Raw genomic sequence first — 22060 nt, forward strand, 5'->3', positions numbered from 1 at the left:
TCAGTTTTTGATTTAAATAGATAGAATGTGAACCAACTAGAGCAGCACTGAATTTCTCACAAGTATTTCTGTCAGTTTAATTGGGGTGCTATGATGGCCGTCCTGTCATTCCAGTGTCACTCACCTTAAAAGAGATTCTGAAAATTAAAATGATCTGAAATTAGCTAAGAATGATATTGAGACCCAGTGTTCATAAAGTAACATTGGCCTTCTGATACAGCCAATTGTAAGAGCAATCTAAACAATCAGTGTCTTTAATTCCAGCACTGATGGCCTTCGTCTGCTACAGGTGCAGTGTGACAGGCCTGTCACAGCAACAGTAACCAAACTGGTCACGAGGCTGAGGATTCCATATTTAGGGTTGTCAGAGCAAGATGGTTTATGACTGCACAAAAAATAGCATTTGACAGAAGAACTTCCATTAAAAATACATTTCTGACTAAGAGGAGATGCTTCTCCTTTTGGACCAGCTGTGGTCCAAAGTAGCATGTGTAGTTGGACACTTAAGGAAATGTGATTTTCCCTTTCCTTAAAAATCCATTTAAATTTGTTACCCGTTGGCTGTCACTTGAAACAGGGCTGTTTAGTGGTTTAATTATGCTTTTCAGCCATCTAACCTTTATTGGATTGAAAAACCTTCTGCTTCTGTCATTATATTTGAAGTCAGTCACGGTCTGCCTTATTCAAGGTGGCTTTTATCTCATGTGATAAGCACACTTCTCTAAATAAACTATGTGGAACTGCTTTGGGATATAGACTTGTCCTTCTGTATATGTAGAAAACAAGAAGTCCTTTAAAGACCTATCTTAGCCTCCAATGCCTAGTATGTTTGGGTAACTGCTCACATAATTTTATTATTTTGTGGAATCATAGAAAATGCCCATCTGGAAGGGACCCATAAGGATCCACACAGCATGGCCCAAAAATCAGACCATATGATTGAGAGTTGTCCAGATGTTTCAGCAGGCTCAAGGCCATGACAGCTGCCCTGAGGAGCCTGTTCCAGGGCCTGGCCACCCTCTGATGAAGAACCATTTCCTGATATACGACCAGACCCTCCCAACACAGCTCCATGCTGTTTCCTCGTGCTCTGTGGCTCTCCAGCACTACTTCTCCATGCCCCTCAGAAAGACCTGCAGGCCACCGTGAGGCCTCCTTTCAACCTACTCTTTTTTGGGCTGAAAGAACTAAGGGACCTCAGCTGCTCCACGTACTTTGTCCTCTCTTTGCAGCCCTTCTTTGGGGTTATTACACTCAGTAATAGTTTTATGTCTTTTTGAACACGCAGTGTTCAAGGTGAGGCCACATCAGCTCAGAGCAGAGCAGGACAATCCCTTCCCTTGCCCGCCTGGCAGTGCTGTGTTTTATGCATCCCAGGGTATGGTTGGCATTCCTGTCTCCTTGAGCACACTGTTGACTCATGTTCAACTTGTTGTCAGCTAACTTCCCCCAATCCCTTTCAGTGGGACTGCTCCTCCAGCACCTCATTGCTGGGTCTGAATGCATAGCCGGGATCGCTCCTTCCCATGTGCAGGATCTGGCACTTGTTGTTGTTCAGCTTCACATGGCTGGTGGTTGCTCAGCTCTCTAGTCTAGTTCACTCTGCCAAGGTCTCTTCACCCTTGACAGAGTCAAATGACTTTTCCCAATTTAGCATCATCAGCAAACTTTCTCTAAACACCTTCTAGTTCTACATCCAAGTTATTTATGAAAGCATAGAAGAATAATAGCCCTAAAATGGAGCTATGGAGATCCCCACTAGTGACCAACCATGTAACCCCATTTACTATAAGCCTTTGGGCCCAATTTGTCAGCCAGTTATTCTCTCATCACACTATAGTTTTGTAGAGCTGTATGCTGGACGTTTTATCCAGAAGGATATTTTGTGGCACGGCCTTGAAAGCTTTACTGAAATCCAAAAAGATAACAGTTGATGCACTGCTTTCTGGATTTTCTGAACGCCGCGCTTACTGCTGATCCTATGAGTCCCCTGAAGGATGTCCATCTGCCAAGCACTCAGTATAGTTTATACACACACACTTCCCAGTCGTGCCTTTAGGGTTGATTTGAAGCTTTGGCTTAAGCAGCTTGGCAATTGCACGTAGTTAAATGTATGCAAACTCACAAAACGAAAACATGTTATTTGTTCTTGTGGGTTTTTTTCGAGGCTCTGTTTTTTTTTCTTTCTGCTTGGGAGTCAGATGCGTCTTGAATTTCATGCAGGGATCTTGTGGAAGGATTAGGCAGCCTTTTGTCGTTCACCTGTAGACAAAAACATGCCAGGAGTGCATACTGTTGCTTTCATTTTGAAATCTCTGAAGAGAATGGTGACACCTAACTTCTGTTGAACAAAACATTCCTTAGAGTTATTGTGAGCAAGAACCTGTAAAAAAACGATGTATTAAATTATGGTACGGAGGTTGCCTATTAAAATGGTTTCAAACGACAAATAAAATCGAACTCTGCATAGCAAAATACAAACTTGGCAATGTATAAACATATATATTTTACGTAGTATACGTAAGCATAAATACTGTCTGCTTCTTCTAACACATTGACATTCTCTTGCAATCTTCACAGTACAAAGAGGTAGAATTATAATGCTGAGAACAGACCGAGGAGAAAGAAAAACGCTGTTGTGGTTTCTCTGAAGAGATTTGAGTGATTTAAAAATGCTTTCAGCTACATTCAGAAGGTGTTTTTTTTTTTCTGCCAGAAGGAGTATGTGGACTGTGGAGACAAACATTCCAACATTTATAGATCTGTAGAAAACCAAAAGCTTCCTTTGAAAGCCTTTAAAGATTTCTTGTCACCGCTTGGATGCAGTGGTTGTATAGTGGATAGTCGAAGGAATTTTACCTGCAATAATATTTACAGGTGTATTTGCATGTTACCTTGATTTTATTTTTCATGATCAACTGTTTTGAGTAATGCATGAAGTTTGAAACCTTCATTATGACAGATTCAGGACCTTGAAAGGCTAAGGAAGACTAAAATTGTGGCAGTACATAACAGAAAGTGGTAAGCTTTGGATTACTCTAAGTTAGAAATGATATTGTCAGTTGTGGTAAGGAGAAATTAAAATAGTCTCTCTCAAGCCACTGAGAATTGATTGGATAACACATTTAAAAATTTGAGAAAATTCTTGTTGGTTAATTGACTGCAGGCTTAAATAAACATGTAATTTAGGCTAGTTCTGGAAAACTGAATAATCTTAGAATATGGCATCTACCCTAGAGATGAGAGTTGATTCTGTGGTTCTGTTTTTGAAGAACTGCCGAAGTGAAGTGCTTCTAAGCATGGCTAAGTTACGCCAAAGCTTTGTTTTGCTGTTACAGATAGGAATATAGATGGGTATAATTGTGTCCTTTACTCTTCATGTAGTGCTGAAATCTGTCATTAAGAAAAATGAGAACGTTTGAATTCAGAGTCTTGCATCTGCTTGGTTCAGAAGAATTTGACTGTGTGTATGCAGTAGGTGTAGAGGAACACTGCTACCGGTAGACTTTAATTGGTACCATCTTTTTGGGTGTCACTTGAATTATTTCTGGGCTTGTGTGCTAGTTTTTGGTTTCTTTTTTTGCTTCTGCTGAATTATATTGAACTGGAATGCAGCTACTGGGATGGCTATATATATTCTAACATGATTTATTAAAAAAAAGTAATTTTTAAGCTTGAAGTTGAGCTTCTTATGTCTAAAAACACAGAGTTAGTCATTATGCTGTTAAACTGTGGTTATACTGAATTGTTCTTGCTATACACAACAGTTGTAGGATAATATTGACTAGTTGGTTAAGTAGAGCCTATGGCTCCCTTGTGATACAAAAGCAGTACAAGCTCCTGGGGCTTTCCAATGCCTCCAGACCACGAATTTGCATTTCCATTCAAATCAGAATAATTGATTGGAAGTCACAGCTTGATAAGACTCAAACAAGCAATACACAGCCAACAACAGGGACTGTATTTCTCTTGCCAGAGCTCCGCAATTGAAGGCTATTTGCATTTAAATATTCCTGCAGATCTGCTCCTGGAATATTTTGCTGATATGCCAAGTCATGCAGTGTGTTGAGGCACGGGACAAATACCTTCACTTTGTCGCTCTTTGGACTCTTCAAACGCAGAGAACAAAACAGTTTAGCTTAGGTAAAGAATATAATGTTTTGTGCTTGATTAAATTCTGGTTTATGAAAATTGCTAGATCCTGGTAAACAGTGGAAAAAGCATGAACATCTTATGTACTTCTTCTTAATTCCGCCTTTGGTGAGGCCTTTGTTACCCGAATCTAATTGTGTTCATGCTAAGTTTACCATTTCTTTTCCCTTGTAAGATTAATGAACTGTTTTATTGCATATATCCAGTTAGTTTCTAGTAAATCATCCTTAACTAAACCTCTATTGAATCTCTAATTCTCTTTGTCCTTTTCCTTGCCAGGATTCTAAGTAAAAATTGTTTCCTTGAGGAAATACGTATAAAGTAATTTACAGGAACTAAATTAAGATTTTTTTTTTTTCCAGGCAATTTATTTGCAATAGTTATTCTTCAGTTGAATAAAGAAATGCAAAATCCTTTCAATTACAGTCTTTATGGTTGTAGGCATCAGTTTGACTCGTCAAGGCAAAAGCAAGATTCGCAACTGTTTTGAATAATTCTTTGTTCTCAGAGGAACTGGGATAGGACTGTGTGGATTTAGTGAGAAGATTCCCTATCTTCACAACTGAAGGCAACAAATGAAGGATTTAATGATCTTTTACTGAGGGATGATGTTGGTGGTAGTTTTTAGAATGGTCTCCTTGCAGATCCTTGCAATGAGGCTTTGCTGCAGTGCGCTGCTGCCAGACATCCGCTTCTCGCTACAGCTGTGGCTCACGTCGACACTGTGAGCTCTAAACTAACATCTGTTTTAAACAGGTTGTAACATTTCCAAGAGCCTAGACTTCTGGCCAGCTGACATCATAGAGGAGCAAGTTGCTAAAATGTGGTAGACTTAGCTGTGTGGAAACTCGTAACGGCTTCAAGTAGTTGCCTTTGTCATACTGAACTACAGATGTTGTTTAGGGTTTATGCTGCTTTGTCAGTTTTAAGTACTAGGCATATCCAGCTGTGCAGAAAGTCGTTTTGTAGAACATTCCCTATACCAGGTTCATCAGTGATCAAATCAAAACTGCAGTACAAAACATTGTGTGCTCACATGTGGTATGTGGAATAGTGTTTTCAGGTTACATTGGCTCATACTCACCCAAGTGTGAGGATTAGATGGCTCCAGAGGTGGTGGATTTTGACTCTACACTGACACGTCTCTGAAAGAATTCACTATACTACATGCAGTAGTATAGGTTTGTTTTTGCTCATAATTTACTTGAGATTTAGTAGACAACAGAGGTTTGGAAGCAAAGAAAGTAGGCTGATGCATAAAACTACTTTGAAATGCAAGCCTTAAATAAATATAAGGTAATAATTGATAAGAAATAATAGAATATCAGTAAGGTTCTTCAGTGAAGACCCGAACCTTTTGCTCTTTACGTTGTACTCTTCTGGAGCAGACCTAAAGTAAATTAATACATTTATTTAAAATGTTTTTTTTTTGAAGTAGGTGGGTTTGGTTGGTTTTTGTTTTTTTTCCTCCAGCCAAAATTAATCCTTGGTTTCCGTGCATCTGCACCAAAAAACCTACCACCCATGTGTATAGTGGAAAGTTCTTTTAACAAGTTACAGATGGATGTTACCCAAATGGAGAACCACTTCCCCAAAGCTGTTGTTCTTCATTCAAGCTGAATGTAAGTTTGACTCAGTATCCCTTCTACAGATTTCACTTGCTGATTGTATGTTAAGTAATAGCTCTTTGCTTAGCCCCATGTGCAGGCATAAACAGAGCAGCAGCAGCTCTTCTCTTTTCATCCAGGTTGAACTGAGCAGTGTCGCACCTTTAACAGTATTATAAATCCTCTCCTTCACTTGAAAACCTCACTTATGGGACTGTATGTGAGGAAATGCCATGACAGGTTCCATAGCAGCAGAACCAAATGTCTTGTCTCATTTTGAAAACTCTAAACAATACTGAAATAGTTTCTGCTTGGAATTCCAGAGGCATAAAGATGCTACAGAAGCAGAAATCGGACTGCATTGTTCCAGCCGTGCTCAGTTGATAAATTGTATTTCAGCCCAAACAATGTAGTGATGAGCTAGGGTATGTAGCAGAAGCTTGAAAAAATAATATTGTATCCTTCTTATTTACTGCATGTTTTTCCAAGTTGCACAGTAGGACATGTGCAGATGTTTTCCCTTCTGTTGCTTGTTCTGATTCTCTGGATTTATTTCATGATATGTTGGCTATACAATGAAGAGTATTTAAAGCACTTGGTATGCAATGTTCTGCTAGCTGTGTTCACAGAATCAATGAAAATAAACAGCCTCCTTAAAGTTTGCAAGACAATGGATGCCCTGATCCAATGGAAGTGGAAGCTGCTGCTAAATTGGTGGCAGTGAGTTTAGTTGGTGCTTCATTAGATTTCTTGTTTTGAGGCCTTTGCTGGTCTGTACTCCCGTCCTGAAGGAAGCAAATGACTGAAATATTTTGTGATTGAAAAATGGATTAGAAAGTTCAATTGCATAACACTAATCACGTTAAATAGATGCTACTTTGCCATGTAGGGTCTTTAGCATTGTTTTATGTACGTTCCAAATCTACTCAGTCTAATGTTGAAGTACTAGTCAGTCAACCTGGTAGGTTGATCGTTTTCTTTACAGTATTTCATGATGTTACAGAGTAAAACACATTCAAAATGTTATAAACAACCAGATTACAAGTGCTTCAGAAATAGTGGATTAAAAAGAAAACAACGTCAGGTTACGTTAATTCATTAAGAATGTTTTGCTCTGAAGACCTGCATTATACAGTATAACTGGAAAAAGACATCGTTGCTTATGGAAGTTTCTTATATTTAAACAAACATTAAACTTAGTAGTGTAGTTCTGGAATGTTTTAGTGTTACTTAAAAGGCATTTTATTACCGTTACAAACAGTTGGCATGTAGCATTTATTGCTAATGTGCAAACTTTTGGCTCTTTTCAGTAATGTATCCTAGTTTACCATTTCAAGCAAAGGCAGGTATTGTGCTTTGTGTGGGGATGAGTATGCACATATGTGTTTTCACACTGTTGATTTATGTTTAATATCTTCCACAGTGCTGTTTGTAGTGGTTTCAGATAACGTGAGGTTATATGCTATATGGATTTAAGAGTGATGTGGTTCTAAGTTACTTTGAAACAAACATCGTTGAAAATAGCGCTTTAATAGAAAAAATGACAACTTAAGAAAGATTTGATCTGGGGAGAAGGCACTGAACTTGCTGACTCTAAAACAGTATTAATATGTGTAACCTGCGCTGAAAGTGCATTGCCATCTTCTATCCTGCATGGCATAACCCTTCAGAGTACTTTAAATAAACATGTTCTAAAAACGTGCTTATTCGCTTGTTTAGATACAACTTTAAAAGCTGTTGTTTTTAAAGGCATGCATCCAGAGACAAGCGCACAAGAAATTCCAAGTGTCAATGTTTCAGGGACTCTAAATTATTTTCAGAATTTCAGAAATTGAGAAGGGATAAGTGGAAGGAGAAAATGCTGGGCTGGTGCCAAGCGATAGCTCGTAACCCTCACAGACTACCAAACAGCACAAGAACACCCGAGGTCTCAGGTGATGCTTCGCATAACTCTACTCTGGTGAGTGAAAAGTTGCATTTTATGATGGTTGCATGCACAAATGAATTTCAGAGGTGTTCAGCTCTTTTTTTTTTTTTGAATGCAGTGTTTGCCTCTGACTGCATTGCCTCAATGCATGAAGCTTTTGAGTTTATGTCTGCGTACTCTTTCCACTTGCTGTTTCTTCCTCTTTTCTGTTACGTATGGTCCATTCTGACTTGCATGCTATTAGTCAGTATTGATGTTTTTTGAATGATAAAAGTCTTTACACAGGAAATGAACTGCTTTGGATTGCTTAGATTCTTTGCGATCCTAATCAATGCAGTGACATTTGGTCCCTGGTGATTACAGCTGGACGTTATCTACAGGTTTGCTCTTTGCTCCTGCCTGTAACAGCAGCAAAGTATGATATGTCTACAGTTGTGCTAGAGAGATGGAGTTTTAATTGATCTTAAAATATTCCACATGATTCTAAAGTAGATGGCAAGTGTTCTGCATGCAAAACTCTCGATAGAAGATGTTCAGACCATATTTTGACAATACTAAAGTTATCTTGAATTGTATCAAGATACAGTAAATTCTGAATAAATAGCCTCACCGGTGATAACTTAAATCGTGCTGTTTTCACTCATTCAAATAAATCCCTTTACATCAGTAGACCTTCACAGGTGAGTAAGCACAGTTATTTGTAAAGACTTCAAAGTGACCTGCATGTAGGAGCAAAAATTGAACATGTGTTCGCTTGTCTTAAACTGTATTGAAATTGTCATCTGTACCAAAACCATGTCTGAAACATTCCAGTTCAGTGTGCCTCATCCAGTTCATTACTGACTTTAACACGGGCACAATGTATTTCTGTCCAGAGAAACACAAGGAGGAGCTGCTCTTCTGTTGCTGGAACTTGTACGTAGTAACGTTTAAATGGAAAAGTGACTGATTCCTTACAGCCACTGATGAATGTGGTATTCTGAAGAGAATTAGGAAGCAGTGGTTTGTTGGAAATTTGTTGGCATTTTGTTAAGAAAAGACCCTACTTAATATGGCAAAATTCTCTAGTTCAGTGGTAGATTATACAAGTAAGTTTCATCTAAGGAAGAAAACAACAAAAAAATGGCAGCACTAAAAGTTCTAAATTTTAGTTTGCTTAATATAGAAGTCTATTATTATTATAACTCATTTTTATCTGGAATTATTTAAGATAAAAAGGAAATGAAAAACAACGATTCGCAAAGTGAGAAATTTAATGTATGTTATCCCCCTATTTAATTGTTCTTTTTAATTTTTGTCTTGCTTTTATTTAATTAATAATAATGTCTAGGTAATACTAGTAAAAGGAGACAACTATCAATGAATTTAAATATGTGAAAATGTGAAAATCTAGATTGCTGCATAGGTGATGAAGTGCCTAAAAAAAAATGGGGAAATAGACAGTTGAGGATGATAACAAGTCCTGTAATGTCATGATTGGCTGTAGAATAACAATTTTCATAACAGAAAATAGTATCTCTTGAGTCTTTTCAGGCTTTCCTCTGCATTTGTCTTCACTTCCTGCTTTCTCAGCCATTACTCTTCCTGTAGAGCACTTTGTCATTAGATAGATGACTTGTATCATAATCTTTTTCTGGCAGTGTCTTTCTAACTTGTGGACTGTAGGCTGAAAATCCCCATTTTACTCGTGAGGAAGTATAAAACCTCTTTTCAAGGAAGTTTTTAAGTTTTTATTTTGGTTCGTTGTAGACTTGCATTGTTGAAAATTGTTTTCTATGGTCGTATGTGCAGATAGACTGTAGGTGGCAAGTCTGTTTTTGCTGGGAAGGAAACTTTGGTATCTTTATTTGACCTCTCCCGTATTCCTTTGGTGGATACTTCTGATTAATCAGAATGTCTTCTCCAGGGCACATCTAAAAATGTTGCATCTTTGCCAAAATTCATCCTTTTAGCCTCACTGCCTTTGTTACCTGGTAAAATGTTGTTTCAGGAACTGGACTGGTTGCAATTCTTGCATTTCCATCCAGTTCCTCAGATTTGCTCTGCTGCTGTAAGGATTGTATATTTTTTGAATCCTGCAGGAGATTGAATGTAGTCGTATAAAAATAGACTGCAAAAATGCCACAGTTTGCATGTAGTATGAAGTGTTGATAGCGAGGGTAATTACTCTTCACCATGACAACAGGCTCATGCAGTTAAATGGAGATGTAGCCACGTGTGAGTGATTCTGAAAGCATGATTCTGATGTATGGGTTTTTAATAGCTGTTTCATAGTAAAACTTTCCCCGCCAGTTAATAAATACACTGTTTGGAAAAAAAATAACAAAAAAGCAAAACCGTTTCCGTTCTGCGTTTTAATACAGAAGTTGTCTTTGAAGCTCCTTTTTAGAACTTCTGAGAAGGCTTTTCAGAACAAATGTTTGTTTCCCTTTAACCCTAGAGCCCCAGTGCCACTTTCCCAAAGGGTAATGATCCGAGAACTGCCCACACGTTTTATTAAGCGTTATGAAAAGAAGTATTTTCTGTACTTGTGAAAGTAGGGAGTCTCATAGAGAAGAAAGCAGGTTATGATCATTAACAAATTGCTCACTGACATTAGCTATTTTTTTCATTAAACAAGTAACAGAGGTGCAGAAAGGCAGCGCAGAAGGGGAAAAGAAAAGGAAGTCGTCCCATGACGTTACTGAAATAACATGGAGTTAAATAAAATCAGTTACCCCATCTCAATTTAACTGATGTTAAAACGTTCTGTCTTAATTCTCAAAATAAATTCTCAAGTATTTCAGAAGTCAGTTAAATACTGTTGGAAACATTTTCCATAATTATTCAATTACTCTCTTCAAAATGAACATGATATTATCCCCAGACTTTACAACTTCAGTCTAATTTATTTGCAGATTGGAGTCTTTGTGTTCAATTCTAGATGGAACGCTGTATTCAGTAGAGAGCAACGCACTGATTCTGAGCTACTTCTTCCTGCATATTCTTCTTCTGAATTTTAAAAGTTCATCTTTCCTAATGTCCATAATGAGATTTACTGAGGAGCTATGTTGTAGCACTTCAGCTTCTTACAATAGTTTCCATGTTCGTATGACTATCTTAAAAGGTCTTGTATGTTCCTGCTCATGTCAAGTCCTGACTGCTGTGATACTAATTATTCCACATCCAGTAACATACTTATCATACTGAGTGGGTTTAGAATCACTTTTTAAATATATTTATATAATGAATATTAGTTTAAAACCAAACTTAGGCTATGTTAAGTCTTGATCAATGCACAAAGGCCGTCTCAGTTCTCAGTGTATTTGCCCCTCTGTTCTTCCTCAATCATTAGTTTTTACTTTAAGTTTGCAAGAAGACTCTTTTCTATTTAATTTTGTTTTAAAAGATTAGTTTTTGTGGGTTTCTCTAGTTTTTTCATTAGTTTATTTGGATGATCGGTTTTGTTTTCCTGGTAATTACTACTTTGGATAATACTTCTTAGTATGTTTTTTTTTTCATCTATTTTTGGGATTTTATCTATATTTATCTTTTCTGAAATATATGTTCGTTTGCGCAGACATAAAGTTGCTGCAGATTTTTTTTTTCCTTGTCTTAAATGCAAATTCATGTTTTTCATCTTTCCCTTTCTCTGACTTTTGCTGGATTGAGAAAAGAGTTATGTTTTCTTCCATAATTGAAAAGATTATGGATCTTCAAATCTTGTAGTTCTGTGCAGTAGTATTTGCATTCTTTTTTGTCTTCTGAAAGATGAATGGATATGATTGAAAAATTTCAATTTTAAATTCTTTATACACGAGTCACTTATCTCCATACTGCATGTATCTTTTCATACAGTGATCCTGTACGCTTATGTGTTTATTGTTAGTTCAAATGATTTGATGGAGATAGATAAATATTTTTTAACATTGGTTAAACAATTTCACTAGAGGCAGAGCTAGGTCTTTGCATACCTTTGCCCAGTGTCTGGGGTCTATTCATGTCCTAATTCAGACCATGGGCATTATCAGAATATATGCTCTTAATAGTTATGTAAAGCCTGTACTGGATAGGGTATGTATTGGTCCTTGGTTTGGTAAATTTTGTTAAACACATGAAACTAATGGGACGTGAACATATACGCAATGCTGAACTGTAGTCGTTAGTACATATCATACTCCCCACTTAAATTGTGGGTGAGTGTTTATGGATGGATAGTCATGTGAATAAATAGGTAACTTACGGTAGAATATGGAACTGTGCGAAAGTATTTAATATGATGCCATCTGCTTCTCCAAGAGAAGGTACAATACACATTTCAGTTGTCCCTTTAAATAGGCACAGGGATCCCAAGTCGCTGGGTTTGGTCTCCTGAGGGTAAGTGAGCACAGTTGTAGTAAAGTCAGTGATCATTCCAAAATATAATTAATGAAACAATGGAAGAGGCCAACTGTGAGGATCAATCTCTTTTCCCGGGTAACCAGTGATAGGATGAGGTGATGGCTTTAAGTTGTGCAGGGAGAGGTTAAGTTTGGATATTAAGAAAAAAAGCGTTCTCGGAAAGAGTGGTGAGGCATTGGAACAGGCTGCCTGTGGTGTTGGTGGAGTTATTGAGCCTTGGAGGTGTTCAAGAACCGTGTAGATATGGTACTTGGAGTCATGGTTTAGTTGGCATGGTGGTGATGGGTTGGTGGTTGGGCTAGATGATCTTGAAGGTCTTTTCCAACCTTAATGATTCCACGATTCCGGTGATGATGTACTGGGAAGGTTATTGTTGGAACCATTTGGGGTTTAATTTTAAGTTCTACTAACTATATGAAGAATAAGAGTAACAACAATTTATCTGAATGGCAAAATTTAACACAGAACACAGAAGGTCTTCATCTGAGCTTGAAGTGTTTGCCTGAGTTTTACCAAGGTAGTATAATTCCTTCCTGAAAATCCTGTGAAATGGGATCCCTGTAGGTTTCTACTAACAGTGTGAAACTGTTATTGTTCATCTCATGGGTTGAAGGGATGTTTAAGACCAGCGTTTTAATTTGTTGTAAGGAAATTGTGTAGTTTAATAACCTAAAACTAGATGTAAGTGATGAAAAAAGTAATTACCTAAGATAGAGTTGGCTTCACCTGAATTGCTTTCATATTTGTATAACTATTAAGTATACATTACATTAATTAGGCTGAACAACCAGCTTGTAATTCAGCAACCCTATACTTAGAGAATTCTGTAGAGACACTGCTTTTGGAAATCCACTTCTACTTTTATGTAGTAGCCAGTGTGCATATGTGGATAAAACTGTGTAAAAGAAAGAAATGTAATTTCAAAAGAGCCGGAATTATTCAGTCTGACTAATCAATTATATGCTGTTTAAATCTTCACTTAGGCTTTACAAGAATGCTGCTGGATGCAGCATGCAGCATGTTTAATTACAGAAAAAAGAAACTGTTAAAAATATTACTGTCTGTGGTTCAGATGAGTCACTGATAAATTCTGTATTAGATTGCTTGTGGAATAATGCATGAGACCTGAATAAATTTTTGGGGTGTGGGGAATTCTAAATATCTCATATCAGCTAGTGCTAGAGGTTTGTATCGCAGCTGGACCGATCCGTTCTGTTCCTCTGTGCTAAGAAGCTGTTAGAGTCTCTTATGGTGATTCTAGATTTGCCTCTCATAGGGTTATTAAACTTCTGCAGCATTTCAGTAAAAGCCAGCATTTATTCTGGTATTCTTACACTAAAGATTCACGTTGCCATTTTTCACTTTGTTTTTTATTTGCTTCACTTTTTATTTCCTTTCCTTGGATGGTCTTGAACAGAGCTTTCCCGAATGCTGGCTTCAATTTCAGAGTACATTGCTGTTATTTATTCAAGTAAGAACTTTGTTTAGCTTTACACTTAAGCATAATATTTCTTTTTTCTTGGCATTATGTATTCATTTTTACAAACATTTTTGTTCGTGGATTTGGCAAGAAATCACTTTTTCTAGATCAAATTACTCTAAGAAGGCATTTGCAATGCATATTTGTTAAATATCTGTATAGCTGGTTGAATAGAGTGCATTCAGTTCCTTTACTCTTTCCCCAGAATATTCAGTGCACTTTATTTCTCATAGCAACATGCATCCACAAGGTTGATTCAGATGTCTTTCATATCAATTATTCATAACCTGTTCCTTTTTTACAGTTGAAGCTGTCTGGTTAGTCCCTCTCACTTAGGAGAAAGGCTCATCTTTTAAGTGTGGAATTTTAAATGTGCTAACTTGTAGTTTTGCGGAGTAGAGCTGTGTCTCAGTACAGCAGAGCTGTTTACATAACTTTTGACTGAAATCTCAGAAATGATTTTTCCAGTGATTTTTTAATATGGCCATAAAAATTTTAGATGTGGTCAAAAGTGCAAAAGAGCCCCAGAGTGAACAACAAACAGTCTTACGGGTACTGAAACAAAGAGACCAGTACCAGATCACCATTACAGTTTTTATCTGGAAAGTAAGTTCTAGAAAATGAGAAAATCAGACAGGGCCAAATAATTAACCTAAATTCTTGATAAGGTGAAATGGGTTAATCTCAGTTGAGCTCTGTAAAGCCTTCAGGGCTGTTATTATCTGAGTATCTACCTTGTAATGAGGAAGCCATGTTTACGGGAAGCATCAAACAAAGGTTTCTCCTTATTCATTTGTTGAAAGAGAATCACATGCAGGGAAAGCTAAGGTTTGTACTTAGGTTAAAAGAAGCTGGTGTGAAATGGTCCTGCGACTTCTAAAATTTCATGCTGGTAATATTAGATGCTTAATTTAGATTACATATTTGCACAGTACTGCCACTCCCGAGGACCCATATTTTTTTCCATGGTGTTTTGCAGTGCAGTATCACTCAAATTACAAGATGTAGAGATAGTTATGGGATAAGCTCTGTACTGTGCTGACCGCCACTGTCTGTGCAACTCTGTCCTTTAGACAGAAATGCATATATGTAATTTGCTTTGGAGACTGTGTACTTATACTGGCGCCTGCTTGAAGTACGTACAGGAGCTGTTTAGAGAAGGTAGAAAAGGGTAGGAATCAGAATTCCCCTCATATACCTCATTTTCTTTGAATTTCTCATTAGTTTAAATTGTACTTAATCATGTAAGTTTTTGCAGTTTCTGCAACTGGATTCATTCTGTTCTTTACAAATGCTTCCAAAAATATTCTTTTAATATAAAATGGGCCTGTATGACTAAGTAGGGAAGCCTTTTCATGCATTCCTAGTAGCGTGTGAGTTCTGCTACAGACAGAAGTGGGAGAGAAAGTACACTGTGGAGAGCTGTATGTCCCCTAGATACATCCCTAATACATTCTTCCACTATGGTATCCTCTGCAAGAGTCTTTACAGCACTATGACTTACATGTGTTAGTTTTCTGCAGTAGATTAATATAAAGCACATCCTCTCTGCAGCTCGCCATTTTTCTGATGCAGTGTTACGTCCAAGTGTCCTGGAGCCATTTCAGCCTATGTGCTGCTATGTATTCCACCCAGCCTGCCGTGGGCTCTCCTGCAGCATGATGAACCTGCACGTATGAGGACTATCTTGGAAACAGAGGCAGAGCTTTAAATTAGTTTTTTAATCAGTAATTTAAATACAGTGCTCTGTAGTTGCTAGAGGAGATTAATAACACTGAATGTATATAAAAATATATTAGTTTCTAGAGGTATGGACGATATCAATCTCTAGTTTTGTTTAGCTCAGTTGCAGCTGAAATTATGGCCTCCTTTTTATAGCAAAGAACAGCAACAAGAAGTGCTGGAGTAATGAACTGAAAAGGAAGAGTGATTATGACTATTATGCAGGTTAAAATGCTGACTTTTACTGTAGGTAACTTCCATGTGAGTTTCTGAAAGTCACTTCTACTTTATTACTTCAGCCTCTGTAATATGATCCCAGTATCATCCCGAATGATAGCATTTGGGATAAAATTTCACTTACGATTGTGAGGTACTTAACCCCTGCAGATACAAGGACATAAGTCTTATCTTGGTTGACAGTGGAAAAATAGAGTAAGTTTGGAAAACCAGTGCAGTGGGGGGAAGAACAGTAGTCAGAGTGGTTTTCTAGAGATGAAGCTTCAGACAGGCTGAGGAATTAACAACACGAAGTAGGTTCTGCAATGCATATTCTCATTATTGACTTGATCTGGATTTGTAGGAAAAGCCAAGGCTATCAATTAAATTATAAATGGATAATGGATATGTGTGAATGTTGTGTTGCATCTGTTAACCTAAACATAGGACAACTTGAACATAGGAATTTCTATACTAAGATGCAGAAGAACTTCTTTATAGTCAGAGTAACGAGCCCAGGAACAGGTTGCCTAAAGAGGTTGTAGAGTCTCCTTCTATGGAGAAATTCAAGATCTACCTGTGCAATCTAGTGTAGGGAAGCTGCTTTAGCAGCAGGCTTGGACTGGCTGATCTCTTGAGGTCCCTTCCAATCCCTGCAATTCTGTGATTCTGCTGGATGTGGAAGAAATCTGCCTGACCTCATTAGGCTAATTACATCTGAGGTCAATCCACATATCCTTTCATAAAGTATGAAACGAGAGGAGTAATAGGATGAGATTAAGAGGGGAAAAATTAGGCTAAATTTGAAATCAGGAATGAAAACATTTGTGTGTGATGTCTGTGATAGTGTTTTACAATTCCTGATTTTCTGTCCACATGTTTAGTTGTGGGGTTTTTTTTCCAACCCTCTATCTCTGAATGAAATACTGCCTAGTTTTTCTTTCCTCTATAATTATTTCACTGGATTTTTTTTTTTTATTGCACTTCTTTCACTTTTTGCTTCTGTGAGACGGAAGGTATTCCATGTTGCACAGATTTTCTTTTCTTTCCCTCCCTCCCATTTGAAGAACACAGGAGATTGTACACTTTCAATATAATTCCACTTTACTCTTCTAGAGTTTGGCTTCACAGTGCTTTGAAGTTCCAGTCAAGAATCAGTACTGTGTTGTGAAGCTGTCTTCACTATCCAACAGTTCATAATTATTGTTCTCACTGTAAACTGCTGGAAGAAATATTTATTGGGGGTGTGTAAATAGGGAGAAAAGGCGTATTGTAGAATAAATGTGGTTATGAAAACTCATTTACTGATTAGACAGTTAATTTGAACTTCTTGGTTTCCTCTTAAAAAGAAACCACCCGAAACAGAGAAAAAAATATCCAAGTCTGAAGTAGCTGCAGAACTGCCACCACTTTTATTTCACATAGAAGCTGCTGAGTACAAGCAGAGTAAGTTTGAGCGCAGGTTGAGTAGGTTTGTAGTTGTGTGTAATAAAACTTTGCTGTGAGAGTGGTGAGGTGCTGGAACAGCTGCCCAGAGAGGCTGTGGATGCCCCGTCCATCCCTGGAGGTGATCAAGGCCAGGTTGGATGGGGCCCTGGGCAGCCTGGGCTGCTATGAAATGTGGAGGTTGGTGGCCCTGCGTGTGGCAGGGGGTTGGAGCTTCGTGATCCTTGAGGTCCCTTCCAACCCTGGCCATTCTGTGTGAACTTAATAAAGTGAACACTGAACTAGGAGACACGTAGATCCAATGGACTTCAGATCACTGTGGATGAAGAAAGATCAGGCATTACAGGTGCTTCTGAGAGCTCTCAAATGTTTCTGTTAAGAGTCTGGGCATGCGGTGCATTAAAATGACGTGCTCAGACTTCATGGGGAAATAGAATTGTAGTTATTTAGATTTAAGCATATGTAATTTAGACTACAGTGTTTCCTGATGCTGAATGAATTGAATTTATTTTTTTATTAGGAAAACCTGAGTTTACTTAATCATGGTTAATGTTTGTTTTCTGTGGGTAATATTATTTCAGAACGTGCTAATTGCTTCTTGTAATCTTTGTAATCTATAAATATTAATGTTCATGAAATGTTAATAACAGCTGATAAAAACAAAATGTGAAAAAATGAGCAATTGAATTAATCAATTTATACTGATTTCATAACTGCTTAGATAGTTACTAGATTGTCAAAACATCAATAATGTTTCGTGTTGAACTGCAGTAGTGTTAGGGTAGTTTGAATATTTTATAGAGAATAGCTATGATTTTCCTTCAGTTTCTTTGCGTATGTGGTTTAAGGCCATTTTAATTAAAACTGAGATGATAAATTCCTGAGGATTGAAAAATCATATGCTTAGGATATCTGAAATTATGTCTGAGTTTGGTCACTTGGCCAAGCGCGATTTTTAGCTGCAAAGTCCAAATCAGAATTCTGCAGTGACAGAACCTGCTTGAAATAACACGATTCACTTGGAAGGTTATTTTTTGTTGTGTTTCATTTTCTTCCCTGTTAGAAAAAGAACTGATCCTTTTTTTCCATGCTTTTTTTTCAATCATTACATATTCATGGTTCAGCTCGTGCACTGAGCAGGGTTGGGCAGTACCATCTCAAGGCTGAGTATTCAATATGCTGATACTCAAATCTAAACAGATTGTGGAAGTGTTTCATGAGTGCCTACGCTCTCGTGGTAGTATAAGTTTACCTATGCAAATATGCTAGAAACATACTGTAAAAATGTAAACTATCATCATTAATTAATTTGCAGCTTCTGAAGATATTCTGAAGATCTGTTGAGGAACTTTTGAGGACAGGCAGTCATCTTGTTTCTGATTCCTATACTTTAATCGTAAGATCACTCTTCTCTTGCTTCACATGAATGTTCATTGTGTTCTCTTTCTAGCCATGGATGTAATAATCATACAATATAACCATTAATGTAAATGTGTTTCTCAGATAACCTTTTTACCCATGGCTCTAAAGAAGTGATTAAAAAGTAAATAATTCAGCCAAGTGTAACAGTAAAACTTGGTTTCAACAATGCGAGTAATCTGGAAGCTTTTTGTTTATGTACATAGAGCATGCAAGTAATGCATGTCTACACACAGGAGTGGCTCAAAATCCACTAAATTGGCATGGCTCTAGCTGCATTCTGTCACGAATACACTGCCCTGCATTTAAGCTGGCACAAAGATCTCATCCACCCACCGCAATTTCTTTGGAATTACTTAATGAGGAAGAAATTAGGTTGTTGGTGCTGCTTTTTTCTAGCATTTGTAGACCCATTAGCAGAGATTTTTGTTTTAAATAGTAATGTGAATGGCAGTAACATGAGCTAATACTTTGGTCAGTCAATGCCTGTCATTAAAAATGTATTGCTTAACAACTTCCCAGATGTACGAGATATGCAATTAGCCTGGTAACTTTGTATATTTAGTCTCAATTCAAAGCATTCAGTAAAGCAGTTGGTTTCTTGCAGATAAAAAAAATAGAAAGCAATTTATGTTCATACATGAGAAAATTCAGTATGCTTTGGTTATCTATGCACTTAGTTTATTTAGGGTTAACTCATAAAGGAACAGTGTCTGCTCCTTTCTCTCCCTTTATCAGTGTTCAGAAGTGACTATCAAATTGTCTATCTCAGATAGCATACTTAGGTCCAGATTGTGCTTTAACTATAAAAAAGCACAAATCCCTACAAGCAAATATACACTTTAGTTTTTAAAGCATTTTAGTCATCTGGAGATCTCATATTAACATGAATTTTCTTTGTAGGGGCCATATTCTGAGTTTTTTCTTGTTTTATTTCTCGTTTTCTAATTGTGTGGCATAGGTGAGCTGTTTCTTTACCAAAATATGCATATAGATTACTTTCTGTTTCTGAAAATGTTACTTTCTGATAGAGTAGATGGGATCAGAATAACTTTGCTAGTCTCTTTACATTCGGAGCAGAATACTGGGATAGACACCACGTGTGTTGCTTGTTCTGACATGAGAGTATTTGTATTTTCCTTATTATGACTTTGTATTTTGCTCAGACAATACAAATTGTCTTCTTCAGAAAAGAAACCAAAAAAGGCTTCCATCCAGCTTGCAGATTCATAACATGACTATCTCAGGGGGATAAAATAGAATTTCTCATTTAGATGTGTTAGAACTTGAAAAAGCTAATATATTTACTGTTTCCTACCTCTAACCGAATTAAAGCAATGCTCGTTTGAACATCTTAGACGTGAGAATTAAGCTGCTGTTTCATGTGCTATGGTAAAGAATGAAAAGAGAAATAAAGCTATTTTTATAACGGGAGATGTGGGAGGAATCAACTGTGTGAAACAGAAATAGATTTACTCCTTTCTCTTTCAACCCCAATGCTCAATGAAGTCCAATACTAAGAAAGCGAGCTTTTAGAAAGCATTGCTTAGAAAGCTGAGAGTGAAGATTTAATGTGTTTACTTGAATGCATTTGACCTATGGGTTATCTTGGAAACAGAATATTAAAGAAAAAAGCTGATTCATAAGTGTGTCTGTGAATAACGCCTGTTCTAGAAAGTTTTTACTGTTCTCTGATAGTCCTCCAGCTGCTGCCTCTAGCTTTGGATGGTCTGAGGGTGGTTACATTCATGAAGATACTGAAACTATTTTATATTTCTCAGTACATCCTATACTCCAGGAAATTGCTGTGATGAAAGTGTCACAGTCTTCAAGTTGTTTTTTCCTCCTTCTTGTTAACTTCCATTTTTGTACTATAAATCTTACCTTCCACAAGTAGACAAAGTGAATTTTGCTTTGTCTTGTAAAAAAATACTGTATTTTCCATAAATGAAAGGCCAGTGATTGAGGAGTTCATTTGCTTGGAAAAGGTTTTTTCAAAGGTGATTTCAAAGATTTAGGTTTATTTTTTTCTTATTTCAAATGATTAAAACTTTACAATGCTTTTTTAACTTGCATGTTACATTCAGAGTATACATAGAAATATATATATATATGTTGTTTGCTTTCATTTCCTATGGTGTAATACATTCACAGATGTGTATATCTGTCATCCCCATTTCTAAAGGTCTTTCAGTTGGGAGGGATGTATTGTAGAATTTCATTTCAAAGTCTTAATAATGTTCATATGGATGTTGTACAGAGATTCACCTTCCTTTTACAGAGAAGGATGATCAAAACTAATTTGTACTATTTTACTTAATGCAAATTTTAAATATACTTTAACTCAAATCATATTGCAAGTATGCTGTTTTTAAGAGGAATGCTTTTTTTGACGTGAGCTTCTCTTTGTCATCAAAGCTTAAAAACTACACTGTAATCTGTGTAATTTTGTAATTGATTTTGTAAAATTTGATTTGCAAAATCTTTTCTAACTTCCAGATAGGAATAGATCTGGGCAAAAGCAGGGCGTACAGAAATCAACCGCAGAAGATTTAGCCATTAGTGTTAAAGATTTATGCCTGATTTGATGGTGCATCAACTCTCCTTTCTTATCTGAGTAGTCCTCTTGGCTGTGAGAGGATTAATTGTGCAGGCGTCATAGTAAAGCACAGGGAGCTAAGATGGGAGACCTAACAGAAGAGATTTATTTATTACGACTTTACCAAGGGCCATCTTTTTCAATTGGTGAGACAACGTGGTGGTGAATGGAGTCAAATCCAGCTGGCGACCGGTCGTGAGTGGTGTTCCCCAGGGGTCGGTGCTGGGGCCTGTCCTCTTCAATATCTTTATTGATGACCTCGATGAGGGCATCGAGTGCACCCTCAGTAAATTCGCAGATGACACCAAATTGGCTGGAAGTGTGGATCTGCCTGGGGGTAGCGAGGCCCTACAGAGGGATCTGGACAGGCTGGAGAGCTGGGCTGAAGCCAATGGGATGAGTTTCAACAAGGCCAAATGCCGGGTCCTGCACTTCGGCCACAACAACCCCAGGCGACGCTGCAGGCTTGGGGCGGTGTGGCTGGAGGACGGTATAGAGGAAATGGACCTGGGGGTATTGATTGATGCTCGGCTGAATATGAGCCGACAGTGTGCCCAGGTGGCCAAGAAGGCCAATGGCATCCTGGCTTGCATCAGAAACAGTGTTGCAAGCAGGAGCAGAGAGGTGATTGTTCCCTTGTATTCAGCACTGGTGAGGCCGCACCTCGAGTACTGTGTCCAGTTTTGGGCCCCTCACTGCAAGAAAGATATTGAGGCCCTGGAACGTGTTCAAAGGAGGGCAACGAAGCTGGTGAGGGGTCTGGAACACAGGCCATATGAGGAGAGGCTGAAGGAGCTGGGAATGTTCAGCCTGGAGAAGAGGAGGCTCAGGGGAGACCTCATTGCTCTCTATAACTTCCTGAAGGGAGGTTGTAGTGAGCTGGGGGTCGGCCTCTTCTCTCGTGTCATCAGTGATAGGACCAGGGGGAATGGCTTCAAGCTACGGCAGGGGAGATTCAGGCTGGACATGAGGAAGTATTACTTTTCAGAAAGGGTGGTCAGGCACTGGAACGGATGCCCAGGGAGGTGGTGGAGTCACCGAGCCTGGGGGTGTTCAAGGAAAGGCTGGATGTTGTGTTGAGGGACATGGTTTAGTAGGAGCTATTGGGAATA

General features: G+C 37.9%; 1 protein-coding gene across 4 annotated transcripts in view; it reads left to right on the forward strand.

Moving 5' to 3' along the window:
- The window catches only part of MARCHF1 (membrane associated ring-CH-type finger 1), a 272004-nt gene that overhangs the window by 178505 nt on the left and 71439 nt on the right, over positions 1 to 22060 (forward strand). For all 4 annotated transcript variants that reach the window (XM_042829714.1, XM_042829713.1, XM_042829715.1 and 1 more), the window contains one exon: positions 7580 to 7719. In XM_042829714.1, the coding sequence (XP_042685648.1) occupies positions 7618 to 7719 (102 nt within the window). In that variant the 5' untranslated portion in view covers positions 7580 to 7617. Of the gene's footprint in view, positions 1 to 7579; positions 7720 to 22060 lie in introns of those variants that run through there.

Source organism: Centrocercus urophasianus, unplaced genomic scaffold (genome assembly GCF_019232065.1).
Source record: "Centrocercus urophasianus isolate 14NV4802_14NV808 unplaced genomic scaffold, USGS_Curo_1.0 seq_32, whole genome shotgun sequence".
Classification (NCBI taxonomy): Eukaryota; Metazoa; Chordata; class Aves; order Galliformes; family Phasianidae; genus Centrocercus; species Centrocercus urophasianus.